Source organism: Salvelinus fontinalis, chromosome 21 (genome assembly GCF_029448725.1).
Source record: "Salvelinus fontinalis isolate EN_2023a chromosome 21, ASM2944872v1, whole genome shotgun sequence".
NCBI classification, from domain to species: Eukaryota; Metazoa; Chordata; class Actinopteri; order Salmoniformes; family Salmonidae; genus Salvelinus; species Salvelinus fontinalis.
This window is the reverse complement of record NC_074685.1, coordinates 7,133,634-7,153,627: the sequence shown is the minus strand read 5'-3', so window position 1 is coordinate 7,153,627 and position 19,994 is coordinate 7,133,634. Positions and strand designations below refer to the sequence as shown.

General features: G+C 42.7%; 1 protein-coding gene across 8 annotated transcripts in view; it reads left to right on the top strand.

Moving 5' to 3' along the window:
- Nucleotides 1-7,069: 7,069 nt before the first annotated feature.
- Nucleotides 7,070-19,994, top strand: part of LOC129818109 (scavenger receptor class B member 1-like) — a 33,461-nt gene continuing 20,536 nt past the window's right edge. For 2 of the 8 annotated variants that reach the window (XM_055873684.1, XM_055873683.1), the window contains exons 1-3: nt 7,070-7,508; nt 9,916-10,076; nt 19,843-19,984. In XM_055873684.1, the coding sequence (XP_055729659.1) occupies nt 7,395-7,508; nt 9,916-10,076; nt 19,843-19,984 (417 nt within the window). In that variant the 5' untranslated portion in view covers nt 7,070-7,394. The other 6 variants (XM_055873685.1, XM_055873690.1, XM_055873688.1 and 3 more) reach the window with 6 other exon arrangements.

Below are 19,994 nucleotides of genomic sequence, written 5' to 3'. Positions count from 1 at the left end.
CTCCTTTGAATAATGAAACATTATTTGAATTTGAATAATGAAACAATGTTGCAAATGTCGGAGAGACAGGCCATAAGGTTTATACAAATCTCCACTGTTGAACATTTTAATCTAAAAGAAATGTGAGATAATGTCGAGATGCTTTTTATAGTGGATATCAAGTTTATATATTGCCTGGCTGGGCTGATGGAACAGAGTAAATAGGCATTTTAACATCATAGATTTAGCAGGTGGTAGTTTGTGGAATAGATACCGGCTGGAATATGCCCAAACTGCATTTAGGATTAGACCCACCTGTTGTATAAGACCTCGTAGCCTAGCCTCTACCACCTTGTATTATAGAGCTGAGAGGATAGGACAAATACAGCATCTGAACTACACACTGACTCTTGGTGGCTCCTGACCAATGTTGAAATCTTTCAGACTGATGGGGGGGGGGCTACATTTTATATTTCGCTTGATCTGGCCCGTTTTTGTTTTGGGGCTGCCCCTGTCTTGTGAGTCATGACCATAGACTTACATAATAAGGTCGTGGCTGCTCTCAGGCTGTTCTTTTAGAACAGGAAACCAGGGCCACGTGAAGGAAGTGAACGCATGGAGATGCATTGGAGGGGAACAGTTTAGATTCTCCTGGACTTCTGCATACTTTTTTAGCCTTAGATCTGAAAGTCAAATGTGGTCCCAGAAAATTGCATAGGATGTCACATATGTGCCGATATGTGCATCACATCATTGCTCTCGCTTTGCTGTGTGTGCATCTTAGCTGTCACTCAAATGGTGATGGGCTGAAGGTCATTGGCTAGAACTCTAATTGCTAGGGCGCTGGCACACGTGGGGGAAAATGGTGCAGCACAGCTTCCAGAAAAACTGTCTCTTTCAAACTTGGGATTTAGTGGCAAATTGAGGTGAGCCAGTAATTCTGCTCATAAATGATGCATATATGAACTATACATTGGCTCATCCAGCCCAAAGCGGGAGGTTTCTCAAATACTTAGTAGTTGCCAAAGTTCCAGAGCATGTCTTTAAGGAAATGAAAGAAGATGAAGTAGGGAGCAGAGGGATGAAAAATAAAGAGCCAGAGGCTGTGTTCAGAATCTTTTACCATCCATACAACTTAGCAGTCATAGCGAGTATGAGTGGTTGCTTACTGTAGTATGCACGGGGTAGAATACTCAGTTTAGAATAGTTGGAAGACCAGGATGTTAAAGTTCCCCAAAAATCTGTACTAGTCATATAATAAACACCATCAAAGAGTAAATAAAATATTTCACAATTGCATTTGATTTGCACAACAGCATGTCTCAGTGGAAGGAGTTGACAGTTGATATTTTGCCATTCCTACTCTGGTGGCATGTGTTTGATTAAATTCCACACTAACATTCCTACTGCCCTTATGGGTTTCTCCACACACCACCTGGAATTATTTGACAAATCTTTTGCAACACATCAACTGTGTGTGATCCATGAAGTATGGAACAATGGCCTCAAAGTCAAGCTTCCACAACAACAACAAAAAGGATGTAAGAAAGGAAGTACTCTGGAGAACCACATGTCTGATTATGTGACTGGCACTGTGTGTGTGTCAAAACCGGTATTATGCTTATCAGCGTTTGGTCAGGAAGGAAGGCATGTGACAGAGGGAGCCATGGCAGCTCTTGATCACCCTGCCAGACAGCACAAGCCTGTTTTTGATGCTTAAAAGCAGGACAGGGGCAGGCCGGATCGCAGATTTCACAGGGCAGTCAGATGAGGGGTTGTGGTGGGCTACTAAGCCTTGTGCCATTTTAAATAAGGGGAACTCTCTTCATCCCCCTAGATGTCCCATGTCCATGGATAAAGATGGGGTGAGGCTGTGAATAGCAACAGTGACGTGTCGTTTGATTCATTAGTGATGGTTAGCTAAGGGGAGTAGGTCTACAATGGCCTAGTATGTTGCTGTTAGCAACATCAGGATGACTGAAAAAATGTCTGATGAGGTTACTACAGTGTCAATTTGTCAGGGCTTTAATGTGATCACATGAGAACAGTATTCATCACAGCCTTGATAAGCCTATACATTTCCCTGTTTGGTCTTGGGTTTGTTAAACTTCTAAAACTGACATTCAAATGTGTGGGTCTCTACGTGCGCATGTTTTATATGCCAAAAAAGTATGACATGAAACAGGTGTCAAGACAGGAATGTACTGAGTGTGGGAACCACCTGATCAACCATCTTCCCACCAAGGGTACACAGGGGTTCACATGTCCCTTCAGAGTCTCTGGCCATTGCAAAAACAAAACCATTCCTCAATACCCTAGGACAGTGGTTCCCAAACTGTGGGGTCCCCCCCAAATTTGTTGGATGTATTTGCTATTTGTTTTGGTTGTGTTTCAGATGATTTTGTGCCCATTAGAAATTAATGGTAAATAATGTATTGTGTCATTTTGGAGTCACTTTTATCGTAAACAATAATATAAACTGTTTCTAAATACTTTACTTTAATGTGGATGTACCATGATTATGGATAATACTGAATGAATAGTGAATAATGATAAGTGAGAAAGTTAGACACACATATCATACCCCCACAACCAAAACAAACAGTCACAAGCTTGATGTAGTCATTGCATGCTAGGAATATGGGACCAAATACTTAACTCTTTTACTACTTTTAATACACATATACGTGAATTTGTCTCAATACTTTTACTCCCCTTAAATGGGGGAACTATGTACAAAAAAAGTGCTCTAATTTCTAAACTGTTCACCGAAGATGGATGAAAATAGTTACATTTTCACATACACTATGTTGATGCTGAAGATGAATATGAACTTGAAAATGTTAGAAATTTAACTTGAAGCTCAGTGTTAATACAGTCTTAAGTTGCTTGGATGCCCTGGAGCGAATGCCCAGTTAGTCATACCTGCAACATGCAGAAGCAGTCCATGCAGCTGAGTTAGAGAATGGTAGTCTCTTCCCACAATGTCTCCAATGTGGATGACCATATATATATCCCAAATGGCACTCTATTCTCTATTTAGTGCACTACTTTTGACACAGGGCTCAGAAGTAGTGCACTAAGTAGGGAATAGGGTGCCATTTGGAACGTAGACTGGATATGGCAGGTGAGACTTATGGAAGTGGTGGATGAAGAAGACTGGGGGATGAGATAAAGGAGGAAGAGAATACCTCTCTACTCTAGTCAAGCTTGATGTTCCTTTTCTTATCCACCTCTGCCATAAACCAGTTACACTGTGGTGTTTGTAACTATTAACAAAACAATGCCTGTCAGGTGTTTATACTATAACACCTGCTAACAGGTAAACTGGATTTGAAGGATGTGGGCATTAGGAAGAACAATTTCCTTTTTGTCATCTTAAGGTGTTAATATGTTGACAGAATATTTTAAATTATATATAAAAGGTGTTAAATATGGGAAGGTCAAACAAGTTTCTTGTTAGATTCATTAGGAAGTGGTAATGGCCTCCCAGGTTAGGAGGCTGTAACCTTTTTAAATGACGGAAATCTCGAACATTCAGAGGAAACTGAAAGCACCTTTACCTGTGAGGAAAGTCTGGTAGAGCTAGAAGTCGTTTTTAACAGTTCCCCAAATCCCAAAACCATTTGAACATCTTATTTGACCCTATTGGGGGGAAAAAATCTGCATAAATAGGAGTCTACTGCAATGAGGGTTTAATTAAATAGAGCAGATATAACACAGAAATGTTTCAAAACATCCAAATGACTGATGATTTGTGTGACAAAAGACAACCCACTCCAATCTGAGACAGAGGGATGGTGCAAGTGATCTGTCTTGTCAGGAGGGATGTAGACACTGACGCCTGGTGACATGCAGGATGTTTAGGAAGTCCACACGTGGTCAAGCCATAAAGGGTCAAGCCTGGTCCACTCTCTCTGTCATGAGATAGACACCTGAGTTCAGATACGTTGAACTTCAGACTGACAGGAGGTCATCATGAGATTAATTGAGGCCCAAAATCAGTTCAGGTCTGAGGTCAAGATCTTTAAAAACCAGTCAATTCAAGCCAGGAGCTTTAGAAACCCAAATTATGGAAATGGTTCCATTAGAAATCTCACCCATGCAGGTATTTTTAAAACAATGGCATTCAGCAATCAGATTATATTATGCTCACCCACTAACAGGTGAGCTCTTTTCAAACAGTGTTGACATTGGGAAAGGACACGCCCTCCTGTTGAAGGTGTTTATGAGTGCCTTTGTGATTAGAAGGGTTGACCTTTTTATTGGTCATTTCTAGTATAGGCCACGAGGCCTACCTTCCACCTTGGGTGAGAATAAATGAAGTAATAAAAAAGGTTTATAGACCAGTATGGACTATCTTTTGTCATGCTCTAAAGATGGAAAATATGAGTTTAGGTTGGTTAAAACTGTTGAAATGTCAGATGTTGCTGTGAATCAAATTACCAAGAGGTGGGTATAAACCTGGGTTTCAAGCTTAGAGCCTACATGCTGTTGCACACACTCATTCACATTCTGGCTGTGTTTACACAGGCAGCCCAATTCTGAGCTTCTTCCACTTATTGGTCTTTTGAACTATCAGATCAGCTCTTTCTACAATATTTGGGCAAAATATCAGAATTGGGATGCCTGTGTAGATGCAGTCTCTGTAATGTATCACCTGACTGGGAATACAGATATGCATCTGTTGGTCACAGATACATTTTTTTTTTTAAAGGTAGGAGCGTGGATCAGAAAACCAGTCAGTATCTGGTGTGCCCACCATTTGCCTCACATTGTCCGACTCCTCTTCAAAGGTTGTGGTTGTACGGATATTGGCAGGAACTGGAAAATACTGTCATACATGTTGATCCAGAGCCTCCCAAACATGCACAATGGGTGACATGTCTGGTGAGTATGCAGGCCATGGAAGAAATTGGACATTTTCAGCTTCCAGGAGTTGTGTACAGATCCTTGCGACATGGGGCCGTGCATTATCATGCTGAAACACAAGGTGATGGCGGTGGATGAATATCACGACAATGGGCCTCAGGATCTCGTCACGGTATCTCTGTGCATTCAAATTGCCATTGCTAGAATGCAATTGTGTTCGTTGTCCATAGCTTATGCCTGCCCATACCATAACCCCACCGCCACCATGGGGAAAAACACTGACATCAGCAAACCGCTTGCCCACACGACGCCATACACGTGTAACAGTATAACTTTAAACCGTCCCCTCGCCCCGACACGGGCGCGAACCAGGGACCCTCTGCACACATCAACAACAGTCGCCCACGAAGCATCGTTACCCATCGCTCCACAAAAGCCACGGCCCTTGCAGAGCAAGGGGAAACCCTACTTAAGTCTCAGAGCAAGTGACGTAACTGATTGAAATGCTACTAGCGCGTACCCGCTAACTAGCTAGCCATTTCACATCCGTTACACTCACCCCCCTTTCAACCTCCTCCTTTTTCCGCAGCAACCAGTGATCCGGGTCACGGCACCAATGTAACAGTATAACTTTACGTCGTCCCCTCGCCCCGACACGGGGCGAGAACCAGGGAACCTCTGCACACATCAACAACGGTTGCCCACGAAGCATCGTTACCCATCGCTCCACAAAGGCCGCGGCCCTTGCAGAGCAAGGGGAAACCCTACTTAAGTCTCAGAGCAAGTGACGTAACTGATTGAAATGCTACTAGCGCGTACCCGCTAACTAGCTAGCCATTTCACATCCGTTACACATGCTGTCTGCCATCTGTCCGGTACAGTTGAAACCGGGATTCATCCGTGAAAAGCACACTTCCCCAGTGTGCCAGTGGCCATCGAAGGTGAGCATTTTCCCACTGAAGTTGGTTACGACGTCGAACTGCAGTCAGGTCAAGACCCTGGTGAGGAAGACGAGCATGCAGATGAGCTTCCCTGAGATGGTTTCTGACAGTTAGTGCACCTGGTTGAGACCAGCCGGGTGGCTGGTCCCAGATGATCCCACAGGTGAAGAAGCCGGATGTGGAGGTACTGGGCTGGCGTGGTTACACGTGGTCTGTGGTTGTGACGCCTGTTGGATGTACAGCCAAATTCTCAAAAATGACATTGGAGGCAGCTTATGGTAGAGAAATTAACATTAAATTATCTGGCAACAGCTGGATATTACTGCAGTCAGCATACCAATTGCACGCTCCCTTCAAAACTTCAGACATCTGTGGCATTGTGTTGTGTGATAAAACTGCACATTTTAGAGGAGCCTTTTATTGTTCCCAGCACAAGGTGCACCTGTGTAATGAGCATGCTTATTCAGCTTCTTGTTAGTTGGATTGTCTTATCTTGGCAAAGGAGAAATGCTCACTAACAGGAATGTAAACAAATGTACAGTATGCAGACAATTTGAGAAATAAGCTTTTGTGCATATGTATTTCTCACCAATTCCACCCCTGCCTTTCCCAGTGGGGACACAGAGAGAGTCCTAAACTTCTAAAGAATTCATTTTTAGAATTAAAATGTGGTGTGTAGGTCAAATAAGTTGCCTTGAGGGTCCATTTGAATCAATTTAGGGAAAGTAGTCAGTTGTACAACTGAAATGTGTGTTCTGCATTTAACCCAACCCCTCTGAATCAGAGAGGTGCAGGGGGCTGCCTTATTCGACATCCACGGCACAGGGGAACAGTGGGTTAAATGCCTTGCTCAGGGGCAGAACGATAGATGTTTACCTTGTCGGCTCAGGGATTCGATCCAGTAACCACTGGCCCAACACCCTAACCACTAGGCTACCTGCCGCCCCAATAAATAAAATTCACAGATTTACACCCTTCCACGGGTCTCTTTTGGTCCAGAGCATTTCACAACAATTTACACGTGGTGTTGTCCTTGTTCGTCTGTCTGTCTCATTATTCACAACTGCAACACAAAAGGTGACAGATCAATATGTTGGGCTTCATTTTCTGACCTGGGGCCTCATTTGCCAAATTTGCTTCGTTCTTATACAATCAGGTCTTAAAATGTGATTTTGCGTTAAATGTTGTGATTTATAAATTAAATGCGTTTCTCTGCTACCGTAATTAAACTACCCCTCCACACACACACGCCACCCCCAGCGTGTCGGGAGGCGTGGCTTGAACGATATAAACAGAGCGGTTCCACTCTGAGAGCCCTCACTTAACTTCAAGACCGGCATTATCTAAATTTCTTTGGACTTTAAGATCATATTCTGGCGAGTGGCAAGGACCTTCAACACTTGCCATTCAGTTTAGGTGTATATTGGTTGACACTCCGTATTCTTGAATCTTGTCTAGAGCTGCAGTAAACCAGACAGCGTTCCAAACAAAAGCCACTGAATGACTTGGCTATAGCCGACAGCCTACATGCATTGTTTTTATCTAGCTATAACTTGATTTAGTACATTTATATTGGTGACCTGTTAAGCTGTGTCTATAGCTATGAATAAATCTAAGCTAGCAATCGGACTTTTAGTCGTTGGCACTCTGACCGTAGTTTTTGGAACAGTTATTGTTTTCGTTGGACCAATCATTATCGACAACCAAATAGTCAAGGTAAGTGGAGATTCAATTAAAATAATATTGTTTTTGCCTATAGAGGTTTTTAATAATTTAAAAAACTAACGCAACGGCATTAATATTTCTCCTGGTCAGTCACGACTAACGTATAGCGTAGTGCCTATAATGAACCTGACGTAGATATTGGTGATTGATTGAATTGATTAGTTATTATAATTAGTAGGTTGATCCAGCCGGAGACATTACTTACATGTAACAAAACAAAACAAAATGTGGGCCGCAGTCGAGCAACTGACTGATTGATACATCACAAACTCAATGCAATTTAAAAAAGTAGGCATTTACAACGATATCAATTAACAATTTTACTACAATTTGAGTTTAATTGTTCATTTGGTTGAGGGAGATTTTTTTTAATTTATTCACATTTTATTATTGAGCTAGAACAAAATTTAGGATCCCTTGATTTGATGTTTTAATTATTAAAATGAAATATGTGCACGTTCGTATCAAATAATTTATATCTTCTCTTAGTTTTAACAAGTAGAAACGTAAAGCTAAATAGTATACGCAATACTGTAAGAAGTTATATAATCACGAAAGAATTAGCCAAACGTTTAGGGGGAATTGTGGGGCAAAACCAATCGATGATGAATAGATACAATTATAATATACAGTATGTAACCTAAATGTAGTTCCCTGTCCTGACATGCAGGCAGCTTTGAGAAATGCATGTTTTACATGACGTAGTTAATCGACCTGCATGTCTTTCATTCCAAAAATGTCTCCCTCTCCTGCTCTTTTTTATGAATGATTATTCCCGAAACCAATTTCGCCCTTGGGAATAATGACACTTTCTACTGTTACCAATGTCCCTATTGGCATATAAAGGGCTATGTACATATTTCTTGTTTTAAAGATGCATTGAGGTACTTGCATCTAGAGAAAGCGATAACAAATAGTTGTGATGTTTTAACTTTAAAGAATTATTTTCCTGCAGTGTAGGCTACAAAATGATTTTCTTGTCACTATCTTGTGCAATAATTTGTTCACGCTGGAGCATGGGAAGTAACAAAATAGGAAGTTGATGAAGTAGGCACTGGTCCCAATGATTCAGCTGGTAGGACCAGAGTGCTGCTGGCAACAACATACTTTTGGTCATGTAGTGTATGTGGACACCTGCTCGTTGAACATCTCATTCCAAAATCATGGGCACTATATGGAGTTGGTGCCCCCCTTTGCTGCTATAACAGCCTCCACTCTTCTGGGAAGACTTTCAACTAAATGTTGGAGCATTGCTGTCGGGACTTGCTTCCATTCAGCCACGAGCATTAGTGAGGTCGGCCACTGATGTTTGGTGATTAGGTCTAGCTCGCAGTTGGCGTTTCAATGCGGTTGAGGTCAGGGCTCTGTAGGCCAGTCAAGCTCTTCCACTCCAATCTCGACAAACCATTTCTGTATGACCTTGCTTTGTGCACTGGGGCATTTTCATGCTGAAACAGGAAAAGGCCTTCCCCAAACTGAACAGAATTGTCTAGAATGTCATTGTATGCTGTAGCGTTAAGTTTTCCCTTCACTGAACCTAAGGGGCCTAGCCTGAACCATGAAGAACAGCCGCAGACATTCCTATGCATGGGGCAGGTAGCATTCTCCTGGCATCTGCCTAACCCAAATTCGTCTGTCGTACTGCCAGATGGTGAAGCGTGATTAGTCACTCGAGAGAGAACGCGTTTCCACTGCTCCAGAGTACAATGGCGTAGAGCTTTACACCACTATAGCCGATGCTTGGCATTGCGCATGGTGATCTTTGGCTAGTGTGCGGCTGCTTGGCCATGGAAACCCATTTCATGAAGCTCCTGATGAACAGTTCATGTGCTGACGTTGCTTCAAGAAGCAGTTTGTAACTCGGTAGTGAGTTTTGCAACTGAGGACAGATGATTTTTATGGGCAACAGCACTCGGCGGTCCTGTTCTGTGAGCTTGTTTGGCCTACTACTTCACGGCTGAGCCGTTGTTGCTCATAGACATTTCCACTTGACAATAACACTTACATTTGACCGCGGCAGCTCTAGCGGAGCAGATATTTGACGAACTGACTTGTTGGACAGGTGGCTTCCCATGACAGTCCCACATTGAAAGTCATTGAGCTCTTCAGTAAAGCCATTCTATTGCCAATGTTTGTCTATGCAGATTGCATGGCAGTGTGCTTTATTTTGTACACCTGTCAGCAACTGGTGTGGCTGAAATATCCGAATCCACTAATTTGAAGGTGTCGACATACTTTGGTGTTTGATTTCCACATGAGTCACATACACTGAATATGGGCTACTGTCAGTGAGCCCCTCCCACAGAGCAGAACGAGCTGTCGTACTGAACGCCATGTATATTCATATATTCATATGTTGTTTTGTATGGTAGTTTAATCATTATTGTCTTCTCCTCAGAACTTAGTGATAGACCCTAAGAATGAGATGTCCTACACCATGTGGAAGGATGTCCCTGTCCCCTTCTTTATGACTGTCTATTTCTTCAATGTCCTGAACCCTACTGAAGTCCTGGCTGGAGAGAAACCCATGGTGGAGCAGAAAGGACCCTACGTATACAGGTAGGCCTTCACACCTGACATCTTACCCCAGCTCTCTATAACCTTTGTTCCACCATAGGTCAGTGTTAAGGGTTAGAGGGCCCTTCACCCCTGACCTCTAATCTCTTACCCTTAGGTCTACCTGTTTCCCATGGTGGATTAGAATGTGAAGAAATAAGTTGATCAACCTCTTAATCTAAATGATCTATTGCATGAGCCTCATTGTTTTTAAACTTTTGGGGGGATGTAGCCTAAGCCTACTGGTTGTATGAATTTTGGATCACTCATTCCACAACTGTCCCAGAGTGTGTTGGGATAGGCTATTTCTTTCTCACACAGAACAAGCTGACCAATAATATAGGTTATCTTTTGTGCTATGGGGGATAGTAGATTGACGTAGGTTATTGATAATTTTTTTTGTTACTACTCCTGTTGGCTGAGGAAAAGTACATGTTGACAGTTATTCTAAAAGGCTGCGTGTGGGTTTCAAGTTCAGGGAAGTTCATTCTCACCACCTTTATAATAAAGCATTCCATGCATCCTTGCATTTGCAGACTTCTGTAAGATGGCCTACTAGCCCTAATTAATGTTTTCCCCACCTTTATTTAACCAGGTAGGCTAGTTGAGAACAAGTTCTTATTTACAACTGCGACCTGGCCAAGATGAAGCACAGCATTTTGACACAGACAACAACACAAGAGTTGCACATGAAATAAACAAGCATACAGTCAATAATACAGTAGAAAAATCTATATACAGTGAGTGCAAATGAGGTAAGATAAGGGAGGTAAGGCAGAAGATGAATGTGCAAGTAGAGCTACTGGGGTGCGAAGGAGCAAGATGCATAAATAAATACAGAATGGGGGTGAGGTAGTTGGATGGGCTGTTTACAGATGGGGCTATGTACAGGTGCAGTGATCTGTAAACTCCTCTGATAGCTTGTGCTTAAAGCTAGTGAGGGAGATATGAGTCTCCAGCTTCAGTGATTTTTGCAGTTTGTTCCAGTCATTGGCAGCAGAGAACTGGAAGGAAATGCGGCCAAAGGAGGAATTGGCTTTGGGGGTGAACAGTGAGATGTAGCGGGTGCTACGGGTGGGTGCTGCTATGGTGACCAGTGAGCTGAGATAAGGCGGGGCTGTACCTAGCAGAGACTTGCAGTTGACTTGGAGCCAGTGGGTTTGGCGACGAGTATGAAGCGAGGGCCATTCAACGAGAGCGTACAGGTCGCAGTGGTGAGTAGTATATGGGGCTTTGGTGACAAAAAGGATGGCGCTGTGATAGACAGCATCAAAATTTGTTGAGTTGAGTGTTGTGGGCCCTTCCGACTGTAGGCAATGTGATTGAAAACAATCCGCAGCTTTGGAAAAAAAAATTAAGAAGCTAATGATCATCTGTGGACAAATCATGATTTCTGGTGTATTAGCCTATTTTAATTATTTTATTTTCTGTATAGATAGGAGTAAGCTATTTTGGCAATTCAATTTACTTTAGGGAAACCTAGCTTCCCCTAGCCTTATTGATGCGCCACCTATGTATTCTAACATCTTCAAATGTTTTTTTCTGGCATTCTGAGCACCGCGGGTGGATTCCCTAATCGGGTTGTGCAACAATGGATCTGGTAAAATTCTTGAATGTCCAGTAAATTTAAAATGCAGGTCAAATGTCCGGTGCCACATTTTCCTAACGAAAACCCTGGTCTGGACTGAACGGGTGGTGGTACATACAGTGGCATGTATTCATGGATGTCAAGGGACGCCAGGCTTCCCAAAAATATGTAAAATGTTCCTTCAATTCGTATGAGGCCGAATGTGTTGTATATCACCAAAGAAGGCAAACGAAACACCGCCCCTCTGTCTCTGTATGTGAAGGCCATCTATCTGATGCTGTCTGGTCAAAAAGAGTATGATATTGTTGCCACCCATAGCATTGAATACAAGGTAAGCCAGCGAGTATTAGGCCTCCCTTGTTTGTTTTTTTCAATAAAATAATAGCCAATTGGTGTTGAGTTCAATTGTGAATGGCCTTGGCGCACCACTAAAAGTGTCAAGGGAAGCCAGTTTGGATTTGGTTTCACACCAATCACAACAAAAGCCAAACGTCATTGTCAGATCTTCAATTGTTTCATCTCGTTGTCCTCCAGTGGCTGAATAGCTAGCTAAAATTGTCCCTTTCCTAAATTAGCCATGGATGGGGATTTGGACTCGTGGTTTTACTTAATTCTCCGTAATGGCCAATGATTATTACAGCGATTCCGATCCAACCATAAATGCATGCATTATGCCCCTGGCCTGAGAGGATGGAAGTAGGGCTGGGCGATATGGCCAAAATATCAAATGTAATTTTTCAAATCTTTGACAGTATGAAGTTATTTTTATTAATCAAAAACATTCCAAATTTGCTTTGAGTAGTGTGTGACCCTATTGTGGCAACACATATTTTCCCAAAAAATTCAATGGGTCTTTCTCCATTCGGATTGTTTTATGTTCAATTCAACTTCAACCTAAAATAATTTCTTGAATTTCCCTCAATTTCTGCATTTCCTGCACTCATTTGAGATCATTTCCACACTGCCACGATATGGGCAAAAATACTAGGCCTTATTTTTAACCAAATGTTGCTATTGCGATTTAGATAAAAACACTTGGGTGAACTTTTGGAATCATGGAAATGGAATGTTTATTATAATGCTATAGTTAGAATAAGTAATAGTGGGCGCTTTGAATACAGTGTTTGACATGACAACGAATGAAAATGCCATGGACGAGTTATTGTGACAGGGTAGGAACCAAAGTGATGTTCAGTGTTTCCTAGGAGACCCTATATTCTTTAGCTACATTAAATCTTTATTCATATAGCTAACATATTCACGCTTCGCCTATTCCTCTTTGATTTAGAAGATACTGTTGCGCAAAAAAAGATGCTGATTTAAGCCTCCACCAGTACTGGTATTAGGCTGTATTAGCTTGCTACGTTCTGACTCAGTACTTTTATTAGTCAGCAAACTAGCGATTACCATTAGTGGCTAACATGGTTTGTATTAACTTGCTAAGAAAATAAACAAGCTATTTGCAGATGTAAGAAACACAAACTAATATCGTAATTATATAACGCTTGTGGATTTATTAAGTTCAAAGTGGAAACAACGTTGTCATCAACATTGTTGCGTGTGCTGCATTGACCATGCAGACTGAACGGAAGTGTCTTGTGGTCAAGCAACAATAAATGTGCTCCTTGAGTGACTAGGTCTGTGGACTAGGTCTGTGTGGAACGCGGCATGCAGAGAGGGATGACTCAAGTAGCTGGAGTAAACTATAAAAATGGACGTTACACACGGCGTATCACACTTAACAAACCAAACATTCAAATACCGTTATAGAAGGTAAAGTTAAAAACCCAAACTGGTCCATGCATAAATACAGGTATATGGTAAAATACGCTATACCGGCCAGCCGTAGATGGAAGTGCAATATGTAGTAGGCTAATGTTAACTAGCTAGATCATCATTGCACATTAAAATAAGTTAGGCTAGCGAGCAAGCATTTTAGCCAGGACAACCAAAAACGAAAGAGAGGAGGATGGCATTGCGTGAGTTAACATTTATTTATTTATTTATTTTTTCTACTTGCGCACACACACATCAGTGCCATGGACAGCCACATCATATTTAGCTTAGTTGATTGGACTGAATCGTTTTGGGTCTCTTTTCATTGTCACTCTATTAGACAAAGCATAGGTGATTTGAAGTTGAAATGGTGCCTGGAATAGTGGAGGCAGCTCCTGTTTCCTTTGCGACTTGTGGTAATTCTCTGTGGCTCAAAATCAATAGTAATTTAGTAGTCCGAAAATGTTGGAAACATTAACTTGATTGACCATGCTGTAGGTCATGTAACTGTTCGTTACATGCAATATGCTTTGAACAGATGTTGCTCTGTGGTTTTGTGGGGAAACAAAGGTGTGGTTGAATTTATTCTTCTACTGTGTCTTATCGTCTCGGCCTTAGAGAGAGAGCTAGATATCTATCTATCTATCTATCTCTATCTATCTATCACACACACACACACACACACACACACACACACACACAAGTATTTGGACACTCCTTCAAATTACTGGATTCGGCTATTTCCGCCGCATAGCCATGCAATCTCCATAGAAACATTGGCAATAGAATGGCCTTACAGAAGAGCTCAGTGACTTTCAGCGTGGCACTGTCATAGGATGGCAGCTTTCCAACAAGGCAGTTCGTCAAATTTCTGAACTGGTGTAAAGCTCGCCACCATTGGACTCAGGCTACGTGGCTACGCGTTCTCTGGAGTGATGAATCACGCTTCACCATCTAGCATTCCAAAGGACAAATCTGGGTTTGGTGGATGCTACCTGCCCAAATGCATGGCGCCAACTGTAAAGTTTGGTGGAGGAGGAATAATGGTCTGGCGCTGTTATTTCATGATTAAACTCCTTAGTTCCAGTGAAGGGAAATCTTAATGCTCGCGCATACAATGACATTCTAGATTCTGTACTTCCAACTTTGTGGCAAAAGTTTGGGAAAGGCCTGTTCCTGTTTCAGCATGACAATGCCCCAGTGCACAAAGCGAGGTCCATACAGAAATATTTTGTCAATCATTGTTGAAGACCTTGACTGGCCTGCACAGAACCCTGACCTCAACTCTGTCGAACAACTTTGGGATGAATTGGAATCCCAACTGCGAGCCAGGCCTAATTGCCCAACACCAATGCCCGACCTCACTAATGCTCTTGTGGCTGAATTGAAGCAAGTCCCCACAGCAATGTTCCAACATCTAGTGGAAAGCCTTTCCAGAAGAGTGGAGGCTGTTATACTGTAGCAGCAAAGGTGGGACCAACTTCATATTAATGCCCATGATTCTGGAATGAGATGTTCGACGAGCAGGTGTCCACATACTTTTGGTCATGTAGTGTATCACTTTGCAAAGCATATGAACTAAAAAGGTTATAGAGCAAATAATGTAATTATCACAACACATGTTCTAATATGGCTTTTCTTTTGAGGGGGGGGGCTTTGCTTCCCCAATGATACATTTTTTACCCACACACCACTGCAGAGGAAATCACACAGGCACAAGGAGATCAAAAATGATAAAGAACAGCTCTGGCAGCTTTACTGTACGTTCTGCACAAAGTAATTTTCTGATTCAACAAAAGCCTCTGCAATATACATGTGACCCATGACAAAACCAAAACAACTTACTGTATTTTTGTCAGGATGCAGTGTACTGTCGATGGAATCTGAGCCTTTGCTCTCTTACAGTATATGTGATTACTGCATGGTTAAAACATTTTGCTGACTGCTCTGTGCAACGTATCCATCTCTATATCCAAGATACGGGGTGCACCTAGGGGGCTGTTTTTCTTGGCTGAAGTGTTGACATCAGTCAAATGCTTTTTCTGTTTTTACTTACTGGCGACATGCCCTCTGCTTGACATTTTCTTCCTGTTACCGGTCACGGCATGTAACATGTATGTTCTGCTCTCTGCGAGATGGAAACAAGTACAGAGGAAGGGATGAGCAGAGGGGAAGAGTGGGTGATGGCCTTGTCCCTTTTTTTAGGAGGGGGAACATTGATGCTCCTGACACTGGGAGGGTCTCGATTGGTTTTGTTCGCCTCTTGCCGCTGCCTCGCCTGCTTTTCTAAAATGTCAAAAGTAATCGAGGTGAGGAAATGTGGAAACAAATGCGTTTTATTTGAAATTAGTTATGAGGCAAAGTATTCAGAGGAAGCGAAAACGGTTTAGAAATTAACACTAACTTTAAAAAGATACATTTTACATACTTATTCTGACCTTTTGCTATGAGACTCAAATTGAGCTCAGGCAATATCTTGTTTCCAATGATCATCCTTGGTCTTTCTACAACTTGATTGGAGTCCACCTGGGGTAAATTTAAATTGATTGGACATGATTTGTAAAGGAACATTCCTGTCGGGGGTCCCACAGTTGACCATGCATGTCAGAGCAAAAACCAAGTCATGAGGTTGAAGGAATTGTCCGTAGTGATCTGAGACAGGATTGTCGGGCACAGATCTGGGGAAGGGTACCCAAAAGAAATCTGCAGCACTGATGGTCCCCAAGAACACAGTGGCCTCCATTCTTAAATGTAAAAAATTTGGAACCACCAAGACTCTTCCTAGTGCTGGCCACTCGGCCAAACTGAGCAATCTGGGGAGAAGGGCCTTGGTCAGGGAGGTGACTCTGACAAAGCTCCAGAATTCCTCTATGGAGATGGGAGAACCTTCCAGAAGAACAATCCTCTCTGCACCACTCCACCAATCAGGCCTTAATGGTAGAGTGGCTAGACGGAAGCCACTCCTCAGTAAAAGGCACATGACAGCCCGCTTGGAGTTTGCCAAAAGGCACCTAAAGGACTCTCAGACCATGAGAAACAAGATTCTCTGGTCTGATGAAACCAAGATTGAGTGCTTTGGCCTGAATGCCAAGTGTCACGTCTGGAGGAAACAACATGGTCCATCCCTACAGTGAAGCATGGTGGTGGCAGCATCATGCTGTGGGGATGTTTTTCAGCAGCTGGGACTGGGAGACTAGTCAGGATCAAGGGAAAGATGAATGGAGCAGAGGTCCTTGATGAAAACCTGCTCCAGAGTGCTCAGGACCTCAGACTGGGGTGAAGATTCACCTTCCAACAGGACAACAACCTTAAGCACACAGCCAAGACAACGCAGGAGTGGCTTTGGGACAAGTCTCTGAATGTCCTTGTGTGGCCCAGCCAGAGCCCGGACCCCAATCGAACGTCTCTGGAGAGACCTGAAAATAGCTGTGCAGCGACACTCCCCATCCAACATGACAGAGTTTAAGAGGATCTGCAGAGAAGAATGGGAGGAATACAGGTGTTGCCAAGCTTGTAGCGTCATACCCGAGAAGACTCAAAATTAGCTAGTTGTGCAATACATTTTATAAGTAAAGGATAAGGAGCATGTTGTTTTTAAATGTGTGCATGCTTTTCTCCAAGAAAGCACCACACCTCTTTTTTTTGAATCAGCTGTTATCTGCCAGGAGGATGGTCTTGTGCTTCCTTTGCTGAAGGGCCATTTTATGCATCTGGAACTTGTTATTTTATTAGGATCCCCATTAGCTGTTTTTTTGTCATGACTCATGCTCTGGAGGCAGCTCTGCAGAATGGTCACTAGCTGGCACAGCCACAAAGTCATATCATCTTATTTTAACCTGAACTACACTACTAACCCTAATGCCTAACCTTTACATTTGTACAATATGGCCTATTTTGACTTTGCAGCTGGCCCATCTAGTGGCAACTGCTCAGTTCTGCCTCAAGGACAAGACTCATCCCAATAAAAGCTGATTTTTATGTTCAATCTGGCCTCTGTATTGGCCATACAGCATTTACTGCGATGTGGCCTCCGCAGAAGTCAAGGGCATTCATACCTCTTGTGCTTCGCAGAGCTGTTGTCAAGGTAGTGAGTTTGTGTTTGTATAGGATGTATGGACTCAACTACCGTCAACCAATCATGTCAATACGGAGCTATACAGAGCCTTCCGCATTGTTACAGAACTTCGGAGGTGCAAAGCGATGTGGTATAGAGCTTGATTTGGCCCCCGTGAGCCTTCCGACGGCGCCGCAATTGCGTCACCCTCCATACGGAGCCTCCACCCACATTTCCTGATCAAGCATACATTGTCTTTAAATGTCAATCTGCCTTTCTCTGTCTCTTAGCTTCTCAGTCACCCCTGTCAATCGTATACTCTGAACCCCTTTCCTTATTAATCTGGCCTCTTTCACCCTATAACAGAGAGACCGTAGATGGTTACGTTTTCAAACGTAAGTCTTCTTTCTCTCTCTTTCCTCCCTTTTATTCTCTGACAACTTTTCTCAAGTCCTCCTTTTTTGTGTCTCGGTAAGCTAATAGGAGCCAGTCTCAGTGGAATCCCCTCAGTAGTTAATAAGCCAAACAGTAATGAACCAGTACTGTTGTGCTGATGGGAGGAAGGGCTGCTTTTTAGACATACAGTGATGTGACAGTATTTGCCCCCTTTCTAATTTTCTCTACTTTTGCCATATTTTGGATATTGAATTATCAGATCTTCAACCAAACCCTAATATTAGATAAAGGGAACCAGAGTGAACAAATAACACAATAATTACATACTTAATTCATTAACCAAGTTATACAACACCAATGCCCCTGTGTGAAAATTAGTTGCCCCCTTACACTCAACTGGTTGTGCCACCTTAAGTTGCAATGAATCCAACCAAACGCTTCCTGCAGTCGTTGATCAGTCTCATGTTGCTGTGGAGGAATTTTGGCCCACTTTTCCATGCAGAACTGTTCTAACTCAGCCACATTTGTGGGTTTTCAAACATGAACTGCTCGTTTCAAGTCCTGCCACAACATCTTCAGTGGGATTAGGTATGGACTTCAAATTTGTTGCTTTTCAGCAATGTTTGCAGAATGGGACCCATGTCGTCCAAAAAGTTAGACTTTTGACTGTTCATAGAACATTCTGTGCGTAGAACATTCTTCCAAGAGTCTTGATGATCTTCCAGGTGCTTTCTGCCAAACTTTAGTAAACCGTTCGGATGAAATGGGTCCCATTTTATGTGTGGTGAAAACCAAACGCTGCATTCCACAGTAAGAACCTCATACCAACAGCCAAGCATGGTGGTGGTAGTGTGATGGTTTTGGGGATGCTTTGCTGCCTCAGGACCTGGACGAATTACCTTAATAAAAGCAACCATGAATTCTGCTCTGTATCAGATTTCTATAGCAGGATGTCAGGCCATCCGTCTGAGCTGAAGCGCAGCTGGGTCATGCAGCAAGACAATGATCCAAAACACCCAATCAAGTCTTCATCAAAATGGTTAAAAATCAACAGATTTGAAGTTTTGGAATGTCCAGACCTAATCCCAATTGCGATGTGGCAGGTCTTGAAATGAGCAGTTCATTCTTGAAAACCCACATGTAATTGGGCAATTTACTTTCTCACACAGGGGAGTTGGGTGTTGCATAACTGTTAGTTAAATAAGTAAAAGTATACTTTTTTAATTGTAAACTTATCTGATCTTCAACCAAAACATTAGATAACATTCAATATCAAAAATATGCAAAGATAGAGAATCAGAAAGGGGGAAAATACTTATTTGTGTTTTATTTTAGATGTAGGTCTAAGTCCATAGGGATCGGACTCTGCTTCTGGTATCTCTGTAAGGCCAAAGATCTAGCTGCATCTGTGGATCTGTGTCCTGTGAATTAACCAGAAGTGATATAGGTACATGTTTCCCTGTTACACAGGGGCCTCTGGATGTTGCACATATCTGCTCTATCACCGACAATACAATCACACCAGAACTAGGCTAAAGATGAAGCCCTTGGTTAATGGAATCCTGTGTGCTGGAAGAACAGGGGGTGGGCTGTGTGGGGGGGTGGGCTGTGTGGGGGGGGTGGGCTGTGTGGGGGGGTGGGCTGTTTGGGGGGGTGGGCTGTGTGGGGGAGTGGGCTGTGTGGGGGAGTGCATAGTCATGGTTTTTATGCTCTCAATCAGCAAGTGGGGAAGTATTGACAGGCTTTCCTCTGCAAGCTCTCTCTCCTCTCCAATTTCCCCATGCTTCCCTCTTATCTCTATCAGCTATTCATTCACAGCTTGTCAACTTTAATGTACGATTTAACAATCTATAAAGTAATCATAAACGCCTTGTACTAGCTGTAAAGTCTCTGTCCATTTACATCTACGGTCAGTTTGAGGTTGACCTGGGTTGTGTGGTTGTATGTGTTTTCAGGAAGCGTATTCAGAAGCAGAACATCACCTTCCATCCAAACCACACAGTGTCGTATCTTGAATACAGGAGCTACTTCTTTGAGCCCAGCATGTCAGTGGGCAATGAGTCGGATGTGGTCACCATCCCCAACATGCTTGTGTTGGTAAGACAAC